The sequence below is a fragment of the Aquarana catesbeiana genome, linkage group LG01 (genome assembly GCF_042186555.1).
Source record: "Aquarana catesbeiana isolate 2022-GZ linkage group LG01, ASM4218655v1, whole genome shotgun sequence".
Taxonomy (NCBI): domain Eukaryota; kingdom Metazoa; phylum Chordata; class Amphibia; order Anura; family Ranidae; genus Aquarana; species Aquarana catesbeiana.
Genome location: NC_133324.1, coordinates 614,146,571 through 614,165,523, shown reverse-complemented (window position 1 = coordinate 614,165,523; position 18,953 = coordinate 614,146,571). Strand labels below are relative to the sequence as shown.

The following is an 18,953-nucleotide window of genomic DNA, read 5'->3' as shown; positions in this document are numbered from 1 at the left end:
GGGTTTTATATTAGTTTTGGCAACAAAAGACACAGTAGGGCTTTTTTTTGTTGTAGGTCTTACCATGTAATGTGCTGTCTTCTCTCCCCCTCTCTCTCCTTGGCTGAAAGGAATCCCCAGTGTGAACCGAGTTAAAATGCTTGTAAAATCCTATAATCCACTCTATTACAGTAGTATATAATGTACAATGTGTGTGTTTCTGTAATAAAATTGTGCCAGATACCTTCGTTATATCGCTGCTTTGCGCTTCTGTGACCCGCCGGAGCTCTCTTCCCCGCAATTCTATTACAGAAACACACACGTTGTACATTATATACTACTGTAATAGATGGGATTGTAGGATTTTACAAGCTTTTTAAACTAGGGCTTATTTTTGGGGTAAGGCTTATATTGCAGCCTTCCTGGAAAATAACGCTAGGTCTCATTTTCAGGGAAACACGGTAGATGGCTTACTCTGTTGCACAGCCATCTTTAATTATGTAAAACATTGACAAGCTTACAAATGCTCAACATTTGTATGGATATTAGGTTTGGGTAGTAATAGTGATGAGCTGAATATAACTGGGGTAGGTTTGGCAAACTCTTCCTAAGTCTAAATGCAGATCAGAAACCCCCAGAAAAATCAACATGGAGACAAGTAATAGAAATCTGTAATGGCCATTTTCTAGGCTAATAGGTAAATAATTGTCAAACAAGGGCATTGGTAGCTGGACCCTGTTCTGGGGGACATGTACCAAAACAAAAAATTCCATTTGGCTGGAACAGTGATTTTAATAATGCTTAAAGTGAAACATTAAAAAATGCTACATTTCTTTACACAACATGCTTGGGGGAATTCGCTGAACCTGTCTGTAAAGTGGCCTGATTAAAAAATATATACATGTTAATGAGAGATCCCACGCAAAAAAAAAAATCCCCAAAAAAACGGAGTGGGGTTCCCTCAAAAAAATACATACCAGGCTAATCCTTGACGAGAGTCTGCTATGAATGTCAAGGGGGACCCAACGCCTGAAAACAAGGCATCCTGGGGTCCCTTAAAGTGGTTGTAAAGGTTCATGTTTTTTCACCTTAATGCATCCTATGCATTAAGGTGAAAAGACACCTAGCCCCCCCCCCCCCCCCCCCCCCCCCCGTTTTACTTACCTGAACCCCTTCATTCAGTCGGCGGGGATGCGCTGTCTGTCTCTCCATGGGCTCCCGGCTCTTGATTGGATAGATTGATAGCAGCACAGCCATTGGCTCCTATTGGTATTAGTCAAATCCAATGAAGCGGGGGGCGGGCTGAGTCCTGCATTCGGTCTCTATGGGCCGAATGCTGGACTCGTGAGCGTGCCCGCAAGGTAATCCCCCAGGAGAGTGCTTCTCCCAGGGGGTTATCTGATGTGGGGAGGAGCCGCCGGGGGACTCCAGAAGAGCAGGTTCGGGGCCACTCTGTGCAAAACTAGCTGCACAGTGGAGGAAAGTATGATATGTTTGTTTTTTAAAAAAATTAAAAAAAAATACCCTTACAATCACGTTAAATTTCTATAACAGACCCTTCAGTCTGGTATAGATTCTATGGGGGAATATCATCCATACTCTAAAATAAAAACATAAGTGCCCCCCCCCCCAAAAAAAAAACAAAGAAATCCATATCAGACCCTTTTCTGAGCTTGCAGCTTAACACCATGAATTTCCAGCCCCAAACCCCCCCATCATCCCTCGTAAACTATACCAGACCATGTGCCCTCAACATGGGAAGGGTACCTTTCCAGAGAGAACCCCTGGATGAATTAACTTGGTCCTCATGTTGATGAGGACAAGGGCCTTGTCCCCACAACCTTGACCAGTGGTTGTGGAGGACATATATGAATCTGAAAGCCCTCTTTAAGATATTGGGCCCCCACTTATCCAGCAAAAAAGGTAAAATAATTAAACACACAGAGCAAATTTTGTTAAGTCCTTTATAAAATAAATGTCCCAAATGTAAATCCATAATCACGTCATCCAGCCTTACAGATCTATGTCTGTCACGATGAACAACCCCAGGCCAAATAAAAAAAAAAAGCATGCTGGCTACCATCATGATCCACACCCAATGTCTTCCCAACGTGAATGATGGCTTCCTAGTTTATATATGAATGTAAACAAAGGGTTGGTCGGTATCTTGGGAGACATATTGACCAAATATGGACTTGACCATATTTAGTCATTGATGTCACCTGGGATCCCCTCTGAAGACACTGACCCAGTATGGCCCCAGTACCTTTTTTTATTGTTCATTTTTCTTGTTTTTTGTGTGGAGGTTCCCCTTGAAATCCACACTAGACTGGAAAGGATCTGGTACATAATTTGGGGGCTGCTCTGCTATGTGTAAGCTAAGGTGTTGGTTCACCTTTACAGAAAAAAATTAAAGGTGAACTAACACCTTACACCCCCCATCAAACCCCACCACTGGTCCCTGCTGTATATACCTACCTCCATGAGTACCCATGCAGCTTGTGCAGTGGTCGGAGGATTTGAAATTGCCACTCCTGCCCTGCTTCTTTCTGCAGTGCTTCTGGAATGGATCAGAACAATTCTGGTAGGTCAGCATCAGCAAAGGGCATCACTCTGATCCATCCTGAAAGCGCTGCAGAAGGAAGAGAAAGAAAAGCAGCGATTTTACATCCCAGTAGCTTAGTGGTTAGCACTTGTGCCTTACAGCACTAGCATCCTCCGTTTGAATATTAACCAGAGCACTAACTGCATGTAATTTGCATGTTCTCCCCATGCCTGAAAGGGATTCCACCAGGTTTCCTCCCACACTCCCAAGACATGCTGGTAGGTTAATTGGCTCCTGTCTAGAATGTGTATGTATGAATGTGAGGTAGAGATGGATAAAAATATATGTAACTTGTAAAAGTGCAACATAAATTGTTGGCGCTGTATAAAGCTATGCAGTTTAAAAAGATCCGCACGCTTATTCTCTTAATTTACGAATAGGGATGAGCCGAACAACCCCCGGTTCAGTTTGCACCAGAACATACCGAACAGGCAAAAAGTTTCGGAAGAACACACGCACACCGTTAGTTTATGGGACACAGACATGAAAAATCAAAAGTGCTCATTTTAAAGGCTTATATGCAAGTTATTGTCATAAAAAGTGTTTGGGGACCCGGGTCCTGCCCGAGGGGACATGTATCAATGCAAATTTTTTTTTTTTTTTAAATGGCTTTTTTTTTGGGAGCAGTGATTTTTTTTTTTTTTTTAATGCTTAAAGTGAAACAATAAAAATGAAATATTCCTTTAAATATTGTGCCTGTGGGGTGTCTATAGTATGCCTGCAAAGTGGCGCATTTTTCCAGTGTTCAGAACAGTACCACAGCAAAATGACATTTCTAAAGGAAAAATTGTAATTCAAAACTGATCGTGTCTGTAATGAATTGTTGGGTCTCAGCAATATAGATAAAACTCATTGAAAAAACAGCATGGGTTCCCTCCCCCCCGTCCATTACCAGGCCCTTTGGGTCTGGTATGAAAATTAAGGGGAACCCTGAACCAAAACTTTAAAAAAAATTGCGTGGGGGTCCCCCTAAAATCCATACCAGGCCCTAAAGGTTTGATATGTAAATTAAGGGGAACCCTGCGCCAAATTAAAAAAAAAAAAGTGGCGTAGGGATCCCCCCCCAAATCCATACCAGACCCTTATCTGAGCACGCAACCTGGCAGGCCACAGGAAAAGAGTGGGGGGAGGCCACATGCTCTCAACATGGGGAGGGTGCTTTGGGGTCTGACTCCAAAGCACCTTGTCCCCATGTTGATGGGGCAAGGGCCTTATCCCCACAACCCTTGCCCGGTGGTTGTGGGGGTATGCGGGTGGGGGGGCTTATCGGAATCTGGAAGCCCCCTTTAACAAAGGGCCCCCTAGATCCCAGCCCGCCCCCATGTGAATTGGTAATGGGGTACATCGTACCCCTACCATTTTACAAAAAAAGTGTAAAAAATGGTAAAAAACATGAGACAGCTTGGGACAAGTCCTTTATTAAAAAATAAAAATGTCCCGCAATGTAAATTCACGCCGCCCGACGGACCGAAAAAAAAAAAAAAAAGCAGCAACCGTTCCGCCTCCATGGGAGGCTCCCGCCGACTGACGCTTCTTCTCTGTGACAGTTATATAGCCGAGGGCGTAAATGGGTGACCACGCCCACCTCTGACGCGACCGGGAAGCTCGCTTTACTCTGAGACATCTGATCCGCCCAGACGGAAGTGGACAGATCCCCTTCTGTTTTTTATCGGATTGGAGATAGTTGGGTGTAAACGGACAAAAGTTCTTTTACATCTGCCGTTCCATAGAGGTAAATTGAGGGTCCAGTTGAGTCCGCATGAAAAACAGACAGGCGGACCCAATTGAACTGCATTTGTAGCTTTCTTGTGGGTTAGCTGTACTTTGCCGTATACTTCTATCATATCCTGCAGGTGTTGTGCGCTTTTTGAACGTGCACAAAAACTCAGGTATTCGGGTAATAACACAGGTTTATGGCTTAGTGCAGGTAACCTACCTAAAGGAGCCAGCGCTATACAGGAAGCATCAGCTTATGTAGCTCCACTCCCTCCGCAACCATGCTTCCTTTAGCAGCGGCTTCATTCAGAACACTAAGACCACTTTCACACTGAAGACTGCCTCGCGCTAGCAGTAAAGCGCTGCTCGTTTTAGCGGAGCTTTACCGGCGATGTGCGGGTGGGAGCGGCGAGCTTTTAACCCCAAAGGAGGGGTTAACAAGTACCACTGCCGAAGCCCTTTGCAGGCGCATTGATTTCAATGGCAGGGACGGTACAGAAGCGGTGTAAACACAGCCCCAAAGATAATGCTTGCAGGATTTTTTTTTCCATCCTGCAAGCACACCGCCCCAGTGGGAAAGCACTCGGCATTGGAGGCACTTTACAGGCGCTATTTTTAGCGCTAAAACGCCTGTAAAGCACCTTCAGTGTGAAAGGGGTCTCAAAAAGGGCAGAAAAGGGGGCGTATAAAGGGGTAGGGTAACAGGGAACCAATGATCAAGATATGGATAACTACACTATTGATTATTAAACAGTCAGTAGAAAGTCCAAATAGGTCCATAAGATGCTGCACTGTACAGTGGCTGCCGGCTGGGGGAGCTCAAAGCAACTCTGTAAGGCCCCTTTCACACTGGGGCTGTGCAGGCGTTAGCGGCGCTTTTCAGCTACTAGCGGGGTGCTTTTAACCCCCGCTAGTGGCCGAAGAAAGGGTTAATGGCGCCCGTGTTACGGTGCTGCCGAAGCTGTTTGCAGGCGCTTTAGCAGCGCTGCCCATTAATTTCTATGGGCAGTAGAGGAGTGGTGTATAAACCGCTCCCGCACCGCCCCAAAGATGCTGCTTTTTTTCCGGTCTTGCAAGTACACCGCCCCAGGGTGAAAGCACTCAGGCTTTCACCCTGGGGTGGCTTGAGAGGCGATTTTGCAGGCCCTTTACAGGCGCTATTTTTAGTGCTAAAATGCCTGAAAAGCGCCCCAGTGTGAAAGGAGTCTTAAGATCAAAACAAAGAAGTAGAGCAGCACCATCTGGGTGCAGTATATAAAGGCAACATTTTTATACAAAAAGTAAACCACTCACAAAGATACTACAAGGAGGCAATACAACATAGTAAAAAATGTTTTTACGAAAAATAGGTTACAGGACCAATAAGTAGTGGCAGTGTATGGGTTAATATTGGAGAATAAGTAATTTAGTGTCGCTTTAATGCAGAGTTTGCTTGGGCTACTATGTGGCAAATAGGGATGCACCGCTATATCGGTTGCCGAAAATGATTGGTAGAAAATAGGTTATCGGCACCTTTAAAAGAAAAAAAAAAAAAAAAAGGTGCTGATTATGGCATGCTGCGTTTTTATTGACTTCAATTCAAAATCGTATCCCAATTGGCTTTAATACAAAATCACCTCCCATAGACTTCAATGCAAAAAATGCCCCCTATTGACGTCAATGCAAAATTGCATCCCATTGACTTCAAAGCAAAAACGCCAGCCACATTAAATTTATAAAAAAAAATAACTGTCCATTTCAGGTTCAATTTTCGGCTAAGTGCATCCTGAATTTTCGATTTCGGTCCAGAATTTTAATTTTTATGTACTACAAGAGGTATGAACTCCAAAGAGACATAATCTTGCCCCTTTACAAAGCAGACCACATCTAACATACAGTGCCTTAATATCCATACCCCTTGAAATTTTCCACATTTTGTCAGGTTTTTGATGGACTTTTTTTTTTTTTTTTTCAACCTAATTATGTAACTATGCCTGAGTCTTCATTGAAGACACGTACCCACACTTTCTGTTCAGGTGACTGATGTCAGGCACAACAAGAGGTGGGCAGAAATCTCCTTAACCAGTTGCGGGCCGCCCACCGTAGATTTACTGTGGCAGGGCGGCCGCTCTGCGCCAGATCATGTATCTGGTACGTGATCTGGTACTTTCTTGTCTGGGGTAAATGCGATGTCTGCCGAAACCCGCCGATCGTTTAGGAGAAAGGCAGGTTTGTGAGAGGGGACAGGAACTCGGATGTTTACATTCCCCTAGTCCGGTGATGGTGAACCTTGGCAGCCCAGATATTTTGGAACTACATTTCCCATGATGCTCAACTACACTACAGAGTGCATGAGCATCATAGGAAATGTAGTTCCAAAACATCTGGGGTGCCAAGGTTCGCCATCACTGCGGACCTAGTCAGAGCACACGCCCCACAATTAATCACTCCTGGGGAACACAGTTTACCCTTTGATCACCCCTGATGTTAACCCCTTTCCTGCCAGTGTCATTAGTACAACGACAGTGTATATATTTTAGCACTGATCACTGTATTATTGTCACTGGTTCTCAAAAAATGTCAGGTGTCTGATTTGTCCGCTGCAATATCTAAGAAATGTTATATTTTTGTTTAACGCAGTGCCGTATCGCAAAAAAGTGGACTGGTCATGAAAGGGGGGGGGGGGGTTCAACCTTCCAGAGCTGAAGTTGTTAACTTATTTGGTAACCTCTTCCAGCTTTATTCTCACATTTGCCCAATCTAGCAAGATGTCGCTCACCAGTTGACAGAGCCGCTTGTCAAAATGTTCTCTGCCGAGCCTTTGCACTTCCCATCATTCCTATGGATTTTTGAGTACAAGCTTGCATTTTGGAAGTTTATCCTGAGCGTCTGATTTGGATGATCAAGCAATTTGAATATCTACAGAATCAGAAACAGAATTGTTAATGGGTTGTATTTTGAGATATTAATAACTGCTTTCCCGTTAGCGCTTACAGAAGAGTTTTCCTTACACTTTTTTAGGCTTATAGCAGCACTGGTATGTTTGATACAGCAAGTAGTCGGCGCAAAAAAAAGACAAACAGATCCTAGTTGTACAATAATGTGCATAAACAATAGGGAAAAGACAATTCCATAACAATAAATGAAAAAGGTTAGTCCGTGTTGTAACACTGCAGATGAAGGAGGCAGGAATAGAGTGTAAAATCCACATTCAGGGCAGCCTTCCAATGGGAGTGAAAGCCATATCCCAGTAACACTATAAAGCAAGGAGAAAGAGGCGCCTCTGGGTGCAGACGTTTTAAAACAATTTATTATAAAATTACAGCAACAGCTGGTATAGCACTCACATTTTGGAAGAAGATTATAGGCAAAAGGAATGTCCCAAAGCAATCAAGGGGATCCGTGGGGTCATCTTCTCTCGGCTGATGGATGGTAGAAGCTCTGGGCAGTCTGTAGACGCTGGATGTTTTTCGGCCGAACAGCGGAGACAGGCTCCAGAGAGAGGCTTGGATTGCAGCCGATCAGGCGAGGGGTGATGACGTCACTCGATATGCAACGCGTTTCCTAAGCTGGCTCGCCGTGAGTGGTATGACGGCGGCGCTCCTTTGTCAAGCTGATTGGCTGGGAGCTGAAGAGGAAGTATAAATGTAGAGCGCTGATGGGAAAAGGGGCGGAATAAGGGATGGGCCTGAAACCTAGTGTATTGAAGTGTCAGCAGAGGAGGGAATCAAGGAAAAGCAACTGAGAAAAGGGATATATTATGCTAATGAGAAAGAAACTGTTGGCCACGATGGGAAGGAAAGGAGACAAATGTGAAAAAAAAAAAAAAAAAAAAAGAAAGGGGGAAGGATGATATCATGATATACACAAATGTGATGAATAGGATAGACGGGGGCAGAGGGCTGTGATGCAGTTAATGGGGAAAAAAACTGGAAAAGAGAAATATATAAAAAAGTCATATATGTAGAAAAATATAAATAAGGAATGTCTATATGGAGGAATGAATGATGACCATGTGTGTCATATGTTAAACATAAGACAAGTGTATTAGCAGGCATATGTGTGCGCATGTGTATGCGCAACAACAATATGATATATGCTGCATATGGATCAGTGGATTCAAACTCATATAAGTGAAAAATGGTATTGAAGGAAAATAAGAATTAAACGGTCGCTACATGAAATGGGTGACATATAGGGGTATGTATATGTAATACATGCATGCAATGTTGTGCATCCATATATAGTATTGGTATTGATATATACGTATGCGTATATATCTATGGGGAGGGAGGAAGGGGGGGGGGAGGGAAGGAGGAAGGGGGGGGGAGAAAAGGAAGGGAAAGAAGGATATGGGGAGGGGGGGGGAAATGAAAAAAAGGAGGGGGGGGGGGAAGAAGGGAAGGGAAAATGACACCTATGCATGTTGTAACATACAAAATCTGAATAAAAATGGAACAAGAGTTGCATATCTACATTTTAACAACATATACATTACACAATGTAACTAGATAAAAATCAAGTTAAGATTCAAAGTCAATAAAGTTATAAGTAAAAAAGTATTAAAATCAATGGGATGGTAAAAATGAGTAAACATAAGAATATGGTACCATATTGGCTTATATTCATGTCCGCCTTACAAGATAGTAGAGGTTTCGATGCATTCATTGATTCCTCCAGGCGAAAGGACATCTAAGCGGTAGATCCAATAGGTCTCCCTTGCACACAATTTTTTGAACCTTTCGGCAGGCGAGAGAGACCTAGGGATCTGTTCTATGACTCAGACTGAGAGTCCAAGGGTGGAACCCTTGTGCGCTACAGCGAAATGTTTCGGTACACTATGGGGGTCTGTACCACCCTCAATGTATCTCCTGTGTTCCCCAAAACGTTGTCTCAGGGGCCGAATAGTGCGACCGACATAGATGAGGCCACATGGGCAAGTCAAGCCGTACACTACGTAGTCGGATGAACAGTTGTAGAAGTCTTTGAGGATGTATGTCTGGCCTTTGGTACAAAAGGATTTTTGGCCATGTTGGACAAAGCGGCAGGTCTTACATAGTTTTTTCCGACATTGGAACATCCCTACTAGAGGGATGAGTGGAGTAATAGGCGCGAAGGTTGGGGAGGTCTTAAGTTTACTGGGGGCAATTTTGTTTTTAAAGTTGGGAGCCCTTTGATAGGTAACCTGTGGGTATGTGGGGAGAATGGATCTGAGGTGGGGGTCTTGTTGAAGGATATCCCAATGTTTTCGGAGTATCTTTTCCATTTTGTTATGTTGGGAATGAAAGGTAGTGATGAACCGGATGGGGCAATTTGTCGGGGGCGTATTACTGCGTGGAGGTTTTCCGTGAAGATATAATTCATAAGCAGTCTCCACTAAGTCTTTCGGATATCCTTTCTCAGAAAACTTTTGATTAAGATGGATACTGGCATCTATATAGTCAGCTTTTTTAGTACAATTTTGTCTCAAACGACAAAATTGGCCTTTGGGGATATTTTTTATCCATGGGGGATAATGACAACTTTTGAAGTGGAGATATGAATTGCCACTAGTGGGTTTGGTATAATTCTTGACATATATTTCCTGATTGTCGTGTCTTAATTCTAGATCAAGAAAGACTAAAGAAGTCTGATTACTATCATGTGTAAAAGATAGTCCGTACTTGTTATTGTTGCAGTGTGTGGTGAATAATGGAATGAGATCTAGAGGTCTATCCCAGATAATTATGATATCGTCGATGTATCTTCCAAAAAAGACGATATTAGCCGAGAAGGGGTTATTGTGATAAATGTACTGTTGTTCCCAAAACCCCATGGCCAAGTTTGCGTACGAGGGGGCAAAGTTCGCCCCCATCGCCGTCCCTTGTAACTGTAGGTAGAAGTCACCGTTGAATGTAAAATAGTTGTGTGTTTAAACAGAACTTGGTGGTTTCTATGATAAAGGTGGCCTGGTGGGGATTGATGAGTGGGTCTGTGGAGAGAAAGTACTCGAGGGCCATGATGCCAAAATCGTGGGGAATGGAAGTGTACAGGGAACTTACGTCTAAAGATAACCAAGAGTACGTAGGTTCCCAACTGTATGGTGAATGTTACAACATGCATAGGTGTCATTTTCCCTTCCCTTCTCCCCCCCCCTCCTTTTTTTCATTCCCCCCCCCCCCTTCCCCATATCCTTCTTTCCCTTCCTTCTCTCCCCCCGTCTCTCCCCTCCTTGCTTTATACTGGTATGTTTGATCTGTATCCGCTTGAGCATTTATACTACATAAATACTAACCTATAATCCCTCAAATACATGTGGAAAAATACCAGCAAAGCTAATCAGAATAATATAAGTGATGGCATGTAGGGTTGATTAGCTGAATTAATTTCTAAAGCCAATTTCTAAATGTACAGAAAACAAAAGTTTCCGGATTTTCCCTTGTATTATCTTTTTCTTTTCTTTTAATTGTCATATTGGAACAGTTTTTTTTTTTTTTCGTTTATTTTTTTAACCTTGTCTCTCTGTTTTTTACAGCTGATCCCGCAGCTCTTGGATTTATCATCTCCCCTTGGTCTCTCCTGCTGCTGCCCTCTGGAAGCATATCATTTACAGATGAAAATGTTTCCAATCAAGATTTGCGTGCCTTCACTGCACCTGAGGTTCTCCAAAGCAAGTCCTTGTCTTCTCTCGCAGATATTGAAAAGGTAACTTTCAGTCACACTGATATTGACTGCCGAACCATCTGTTGCCATTAGAAGGAGAAATACGAAATAAATTCCAGCTATCACCTAAACGACCTATATAAATGAAGACATTTCCAGTCACTGCAAGGTCACATAGTAAATAGTTGCTTTCTTTGTGCCCTGTTCACACCACAATGCAGGGGCCATGAATGACGTGTACACGTACAATAAGGTTTTAAAATAAACAAAAGAATACCAAATAAAAAAGGTAACAGTTCCTTCCTTGCATGGTAAAACACTAGACAAAAAGGAAAAGGTCTGATGTGACCCGCAAACTGCCTCCATACCAATATATGCAACAAAATACAGGACATTGCCCTAGGACTTTAAATGAGGTGAATGCAGTTAGCCAACAATTGACGGAATAAATGCAGTATCAAAATGTATTAAAATTGTCATGCAAACATAAACAACATGAATCATAGCCAAGCCACTGAAAGTCATTACACGTATCATGATAAAATGTGAATTGCAAAGTACACAGGCATGAAAAGTATCCCAACGTGTTTCGCACGACCGTGCTCGCTTCATCAGGGGTAGATGCGTGTGTAGTACATCTGAAGGGGGGTGTAATGAACCAAATAAGTATCACCACAGAGATGGTCACGTGACAATTAGTCAAGAGGGTCCAAAACTCATGGCCCTATACTCACCATAGGCTGGATTAGACTACCAAATGCTGAATACCCAGAGGCAGCAGTAATGAGCATCCTTGATGCTAATCACATTTGAGCACTTCATTTTAGCATGGTCTGCCATATACATTGTCTCACACGGTTCATTTATGCACACACCATTACACATTCCACATTACACGTATTTCACTGTCTCCAAGTCTCAAAGGCTGAATTAGACTACCAAATGCTGAATACCCAGAGGCGGCAGTAATGAGCATCCGGCTCGGGAGCGGAGGAGGCAGAGGAAAAACCAACCCAACAGAGCAAACACGGGGGCAGACATGGCCGGGATGGTGGTGTGTGTGTGTCACCAAAGATCTCCCAGTATCCATTAATAATAATAATAACTGAAACATAAATGCATATATATCAATAAATGCTGTCATAACAGCATAAAAGTAAAGTAGTATATGATATAAGTATGTATGAACCAATGTGGTTCACTAATGGTATGGGCTTAGAAGCTAATGGACAATAGAAAGAATAAAAAAATAAAAATGTGTAAATAAAAAGACAAAAAGTGTGAGAGTGTGTCCCACATAGAATGAATCCAAGTTCGTTGTATATGTCAGCTAAAATAAGAATATATGTATATCAGTTGGTACTATACCAACAGAGTAACCATGAAGTATACAATGCAATGAACAAAATATATACATATACATATTAGAGATTCGCGATTAATCGTCAAGAATCGCTATCGCGATTTTTTTTCCCCCGTTGCGAGCTTGACTAAAGTGTTTCACAATTCTTGCTATGCAAAGAATTCTCTCTGCTCTTGTGAAGCCACAGCCTTCAAAGGAAAGGAAGAGAAAAACTGGGCAGTCTGCCAAGAATCATGACATTCTTTATCAGTTGAACTTAAGTGTAAACATTGTAACAATTTGTGTGCAAGTGAAAAAAGTTTAACCACTTAAATACTAAACCCTTTTCTGACATTTGTTGTTTTCAACTTAAAATCATTTAAACAAAAACTAACCAGTAAAGTTAGCCCATTTTTTTTTTTTTTTTTTTTTGTATAATGTGAAAGATTTTACTTTGCGAGAATCATGATCTTTTTGTTCGAAACTAAAAAATTGTAATTCTCATTTTGCCCAGAATCGTGCAGCTCTAATACATATGAACTGATGGTGTTCAAAGCTAGATGGACTTGGAAACTTGGAGACAGTGAAATAAATGAGATGAATGTGTAATGGTGTGTGCATAAATGAACCGTGTGAGACAATGTATATGGCAGACCATGCTAAAGTTAGGTGCTCAAATGTGATTAGCATCAAGGATGCTCATTACTGCCGCCTCTGGGTATTTAGCATTTAGTAGTCTAATCCAGCCCTCGGTGAGTATAGGGCAATGCGTTTTGGACCCTCTTGACTAATTGTCCCGTGACCATCTCTGTGGTGATACTTATTTGGTTCATTATACCCCCTACAGATGTACTACACACGCATCTACCCCTGATGAAGCGAGCATGGTCGTGCGAAACACGTTGGGATACTTTTCATGCCTGTGTACTTTGCAATTCACATTTTATATCCTGATACGTGTAATGACATTTTTTACTGTATGTATCATTTCAGTTGCTTGGCTATGATTCATGTTTATGTTTGCATGACAATTTTAATAAATGTTGATACTGCATTTACTCTGTCAATTGTTGGCTAACCACATTCACCTCATTTAAAGTCTCGGGTGATTTCCTGTATTTTGTTGGTAAAACACTAGCTAGACCATTTTAGCTTGAACGTATCCATGCTTCTTATGAAGTGTGATTGTGTTTACACATATAAATATATATAGGTAGTGTAGAAGATAAAAGTACGTAAAATTGTAAGCGGGTTACGTCTGAGTGATTCTCAAGTGCCTTTTATATCGAAGTCTGAGATGGGTTGATTTGTACCTTAGTACCAGTACGGTTACTAGTAACTGGTTCCTTTGCAGAAAATCTCCATCTGTATAAACAAATGCTCATATTCAGAGAAGATAAAACCTGATCTGCATATTATCATGCTGCGTGTGGAAAGTAGATATAAAGATAGTAGTTTCTGTGGCTGGGGTAGTTGATAGTACATAATACACATCTTTAAGAATTTCCCAAGCAAAAGGTGCTGCGTATCCTGGTGACCATTATCGTTGGAACTGAAAGTGATGGAAAATCCAAGATGTTTAGCTGTCACTGAATAGGAATAGAGAAGATGTGTTCCAATGGGAAAACTCGTTCTGGTTACAAATGTTTAAGAGGAGATTGCTCTCACTTTGGAAAGATATCCTCTGACTTCTTGTTGTGTCTGCACAATGGGACAGAGACATCCAAAAAACCTGTTGGGGGTTTTAACCTTTCCCTGCTTCATCTAAAATGGAAAAAAAAGAGACTTATCAGGATAGAATAATAGTAAGTCTCCAATATGGAGCAAGCAAGGTGTCCTGGCTCTATTTTGACTGCATGCCGGTTCTTGGGCACTAAATTGTGAATTAAAGAAGTTGAGTGACTAAGCTATAAATATTCATTTTCTTCTTCATGCCTTTCAATATGAGGTTAAAAAAGGAAATGTAACAAAAATTCTTGGAATTTTGCATAAAAGTTAAACGACTATAGCAAAGACATGATGTGACAATCTGTCAACAACTATTACTAAACAGCATATTGGTTTGGTACATTTTGTGCACCATCTTCAACATGACTGTCAGCTGATATTCTTATAATGAGTTACTTTGAGTGCGACATGAGCTTTCAAGTAAGTAAGAATTACAAACCTGCCTACCATTGAATGCCTTAAGCATATCATTTCCTTTAGTACTTAAAAGCTTCACAAGTAGGCTACAGAGCGGAGTTTCTACTGCCCATGTTTCCTGCCTGCCCTGCTTTGGTTTATCTATTTGAAGTAAGGTGGGCGAGACATGCTTCTGTATACTTGACTGCACATTGCATTTCCTCGCTGTTAGTAGAAGTTATTCATTTACTTAAATGTTTCTCTTCATAAGCTTTAAACTGTTATTAGTTATTTCATTTTATGCTGGAAACTGCACATTAATTTAGTTTTTAGATGTGTCTCTCTCTCTCTCTCTCTCTCTCTCTCTCTCTCTCTCTCGTTAAAGTGTTACTAAACTCCGACCTCCGATACCTCCCCCACCTTTGTGTGTGTAATATATGTATATATAGATATATATATATATATTTTATTAATAAAATCTTTATATATATCATGTGTACAGTTGTGCTCATAAGTTTACATAACCTGGCAGATTTTGATTTCTTGGACATTTTTCAGAGAATATGAATGATAACACAAAACATTTATTTCACTCATGGTTAGTGTTTGCCTGAAGCCATTTATTATCAATCAACTGTGTTTACTCTTTTTAAATCATGATGGCAACAGAAACAACCCAAATGACCCTGATCAAAAGTTTACATGCACACAAGTTAACACAAAGGGGTTTGAATGGCTATTAATGGTAACCATCCTCACCTGTGATCTTTTTGCTTGTAATTAGTGTGTGTATAAAAGGTCAATGTGTTTCTGGACTCCTGATAGACCCTTGCATCTGTAATCCAGTGCTGCACTGACGTTTCTGGATTCTGAGTCATGGGGAAAGCAAAAGAATTGTCAAAGGATCTTCGGGAAAAGGTAGTTGAACTGTATAAAACAGGAAAGAGATATAAAAATATACCCAAGGAATTGAGAATGACAATCAGCAGTGTTCAAACTCTAATCAAGAAGTGGAAAAATAAGGGGTTCTGTTGAAACCAAACCACGGTCAGGTAGACCAATTGAAATTTCACCCACAATTGCCAGGAAAATTGTTCGGGATGCAAAGAAAAACCCACAAATAACTCCAGGTGAAATACAGGACTCTCTGAAAACATGTGGTATGGCTGTTTCAAATTGCACAATAAGGAGGCGCTTGAAGAAAGATTGGCTGCATGGTCGAGTCGCCAGAAGAAAGCCATTACTACGCAAATGCCACAAAGTATCCCGCTTACAATACGCCAAACAGCACAGAGACAAGCCTCAAATCTTCTGCCACAAAGTCATTTGGAGTGATGAGACCAAAATTGAGCTTATTGGCCACAACCATAAACGCTTCATTTGGAGAGGAGTCAACAAGGCCTATGATGAAAGGTACACCATTCCTACTGTGAAACACAGAGGTGGATCGCTGATGTTTTTGGGATGTGTGAGCTACAAAGGCACATGAAATTTGGTCAAAATTGTTGGCAAGATGAATGCAGTAGGTTATCAAAAAATACTAGAGGAACATTTGCATTCATCAGCCAAGAAGCTGTGCATGGGACGTACTTGGACATTCCAACATGACAATGATCCAAAACACAAGGCCAGGTCGACCTGTCATTGGCTACAGCAGAATAAAGTGAAGGTTCTGGAGTGGCCATCTCAGTCTCCTGACCTCAATATCATTGAGCCACTCTAGGGAGATCTCAAACGTGCAGTTCATGCAAGACAGCCTAAGAATTTACAGGAACTGGAGGCTTTTTGGCAAGAGGAATGGGCAGCTTTACCATCTGAGAAGATAAAGAGCCTCATCCACAAATACCACAAAAGACTTCAAGTTGTCATTGATGTTAAAGTGGGCATTACACGGTTTTAAGAACTGGGATATGTAAACTTTTAATCGAGGTCATTTGGGTAGTTTCTGTTGCCATTGTGATTTAAAAAGAGCAAACACAGTTGATAATAAATGGCTTCAGCCAAACCCTAACCATGAGTGAAAGAAAAGTTTTTTTTTTTTTTTTTTGTGTTATTCATATTCTCTGAAAAATGGCCAAGAAATCATACATTCTGCCAGGGTATGTAAACTTATGAGCACAACTGTATGTATATAAACATACAGCAGGTGAAATAAGTATTAAACATGTCACCATTTTTCTAGGTAAATATATTTCTAAAGGTGCTATTGACATGAAATTTTCACCACATGTCAGTAACAACCTATGCAATCCATACATACAAAGAAATCAAAACATATAAGTTAAGAAATTAAATTATTTGTACAAAATGGAATGACATAGGGAAAAAGTATTGAACACATGAAGAAAGGGAGGCACAAAAAGGCATGGAAAGCCAAGACACCAGCTGAAATCTATCATTAATTAGAAAGCAATCCTGCTCCTTCTCGCTGCAAATCAATATTAGCTGATTCAGTCTCGACTTATGGCCTAAAAAAAGGTGTCTCATTACCAAGGTGTCAAGCAAGAAACATCTCATGATGGGCAAAAAAAGGAGCTCTCTCAAGACCTTTGCAACCTTATTGTTGCAAAACACACTGATTGCATTGGTTACAGAAGGATCTCTAAACGTCTGAATGTTCCAGTGAGCACCGTTGGGGCCATAATCTGAAAGTGGAAAGAACATCCATTTTACCATAAACCGGCCACGACCAGGTGCTCCTTGCAAGATTTCTGACAGAGGAGTGAAAAGAATTATCAGAAGAGTTGTCCAAGGGCTAAGGACCACGTGTGGAGAGCTTCAGAAAGAACTGGAATTAGCAGGTACAATTGTTTTAAAGAAAACAATAATTAATGCACTCAACCTCCATGGTCTGTATCCACAGTCACCATGCAAGAGTCCATTGCTGAAGGAAAAGCATGTTGAAGCATGTTTAAAGCTTGCTGCACAACATTTAGAGAAGCCTCTGAAATACTGGGAGAATATAGTCTGGTCAGATGAGACCAAAATTGAGCTGTTTGGATGCCATAATACACACCATGTTTGGAGGTCAAATGGCACTGCACATCACACCAAAAACACCATAGTGTGGGGCTGTTTTTCAGCATACGGTACTGGCAAACTTCATATCATTGGAGGAAGAATAAATGGAAAAATGTACCAAGACATTCTTGATAAAAATCTGCTGTCTACCAGGATGATGAAAATGAAACGAGGGTGGACATTTCAGCAAGACAATGATCCCAAACACAAAACCAAGGAAACTCTCAATTGCTTTCAAAGAGAAAATAAAGCTACTAGACTGGCCCAGCCAATCGCCTGACTTGATTCCAATAGAAAATCTATGGAAAGAACTAAAGATCAGAGTTCATAGAAGAGGTCCACAGAACCTTCAAAATTTGAAGATGATTTGTGTGGAAGAATGGGCCAAAATCGCACCTGAGTAATGTATGCAACGAGTTTCTTCATACAGGAGGCATCTTAAAGCTGTTGATACCAACAAAGGATTTTGTATTCAGTATTAATCACTTCCTTCCCCGCCCATAGTCAAATGACGTCCGCAGGAGGGATCTCCCATCCTGGGCAGGTGTCATATGATGTCCTCGGCTTCCCGGAGGTCTAGGGGGTGCGGTAACAGCAGGGACGTGGATCTGTGTGTGTAAACACACAGATCCACGTCCTGTTAGGGGAGAGGAGAGCGATCGTGTGTTCCCAGTGCATTTTTATAGCACTGATCGCTGTATAAATGTGAACGATCCCAAAATAGTGTCAAAAGTGTCAGATATGTCCGCCGCAATGTCAGTCACTATAAAAATCGCAGATCGCCGCCATTACTAGTAAAAAAAAAAAAAAAGCCATAAATCTATCCCCTATTTTGTAGGCGCTATAATGTTTGCGCAAACCAATCAATATACGCTTATTGCATTTTTTTTTTTTTTTTTTTACCAAAAATATGTAGAAGAATACATATCGGACTAAAACGAAAAAATGTTGGGGCGGACATATCGGACAATTTTGACACACTTTTGTGACCATTCACATTTATACAGTGATCCGTGCTATAAAAATGCACTGATTACTGTATAAATGTGACTGGCAGGGAAGGGGTTAATACTAGGGGGCGATCGAGGGGTTAATTATGTTTCCTAGGGAGTGATTCTAACTGTAGCGGGCGGGGACTCACAAGGGTAGGAGACCGATCGGTGTTCCTCTGTACTGAGAACACACCATCGGTCTCCTCTCACCTGACAGGACGTGGATCTGTGTGTTTACACACACAGATCCATGGTCCTGCTGTGTTCACGGGCAATCGCAGGTGCCCCCGGCGGACATCGCGGCCACCGGGCACGCGCATCGGGTCCCCAGTGACGCGGCGGGCGCGCGCCCTCTGGTGGGCCAGGAAGGCAAGGACGTCATATGATGCCTGCCCAGAACGAGAGCCACGCCGCCTGGCCATCATATGACAGCCGGCAGGCGGCAATGGTTAATTTATGAACTTATTTGTTTTGGTTTCTTTGTATGTATAGATTGCATGGGTTGTTACCAACATGCAGTGAAAATGTCATGTCAATATCACATTTAAAAATC

At 41.7% G+C, this 18,953-nt stretch overlaps 1 protein-coding gene across 8 annotated transcripts in view; it reads left to right on the top strand.

Annotated features, from left to right (window-relative positions):
• The window catches only part of PTPN13 (protein tyrosine phosphatase non-receptor type 13), a 457,782-nt gene that overhangs the window by 121,694 nt on the left and 317,135 nt on the right, over window positions 1–18,953 (top strand). For all 8 annotated transcript variants that reach the window (XM_073599969.1, XM_073599986.1, XM_073599976.1 and 5 more), the window contains one exon: window positions 10,794–10,963. In XM_073599969.1, coding sequence (XP_073456070.1) covers window positions 10,794–10,963 — 170 coding nt within the window. The remainder of the gene's footprint in view (window positions 1–10,793; window positions 10,964–18,953) is intronic.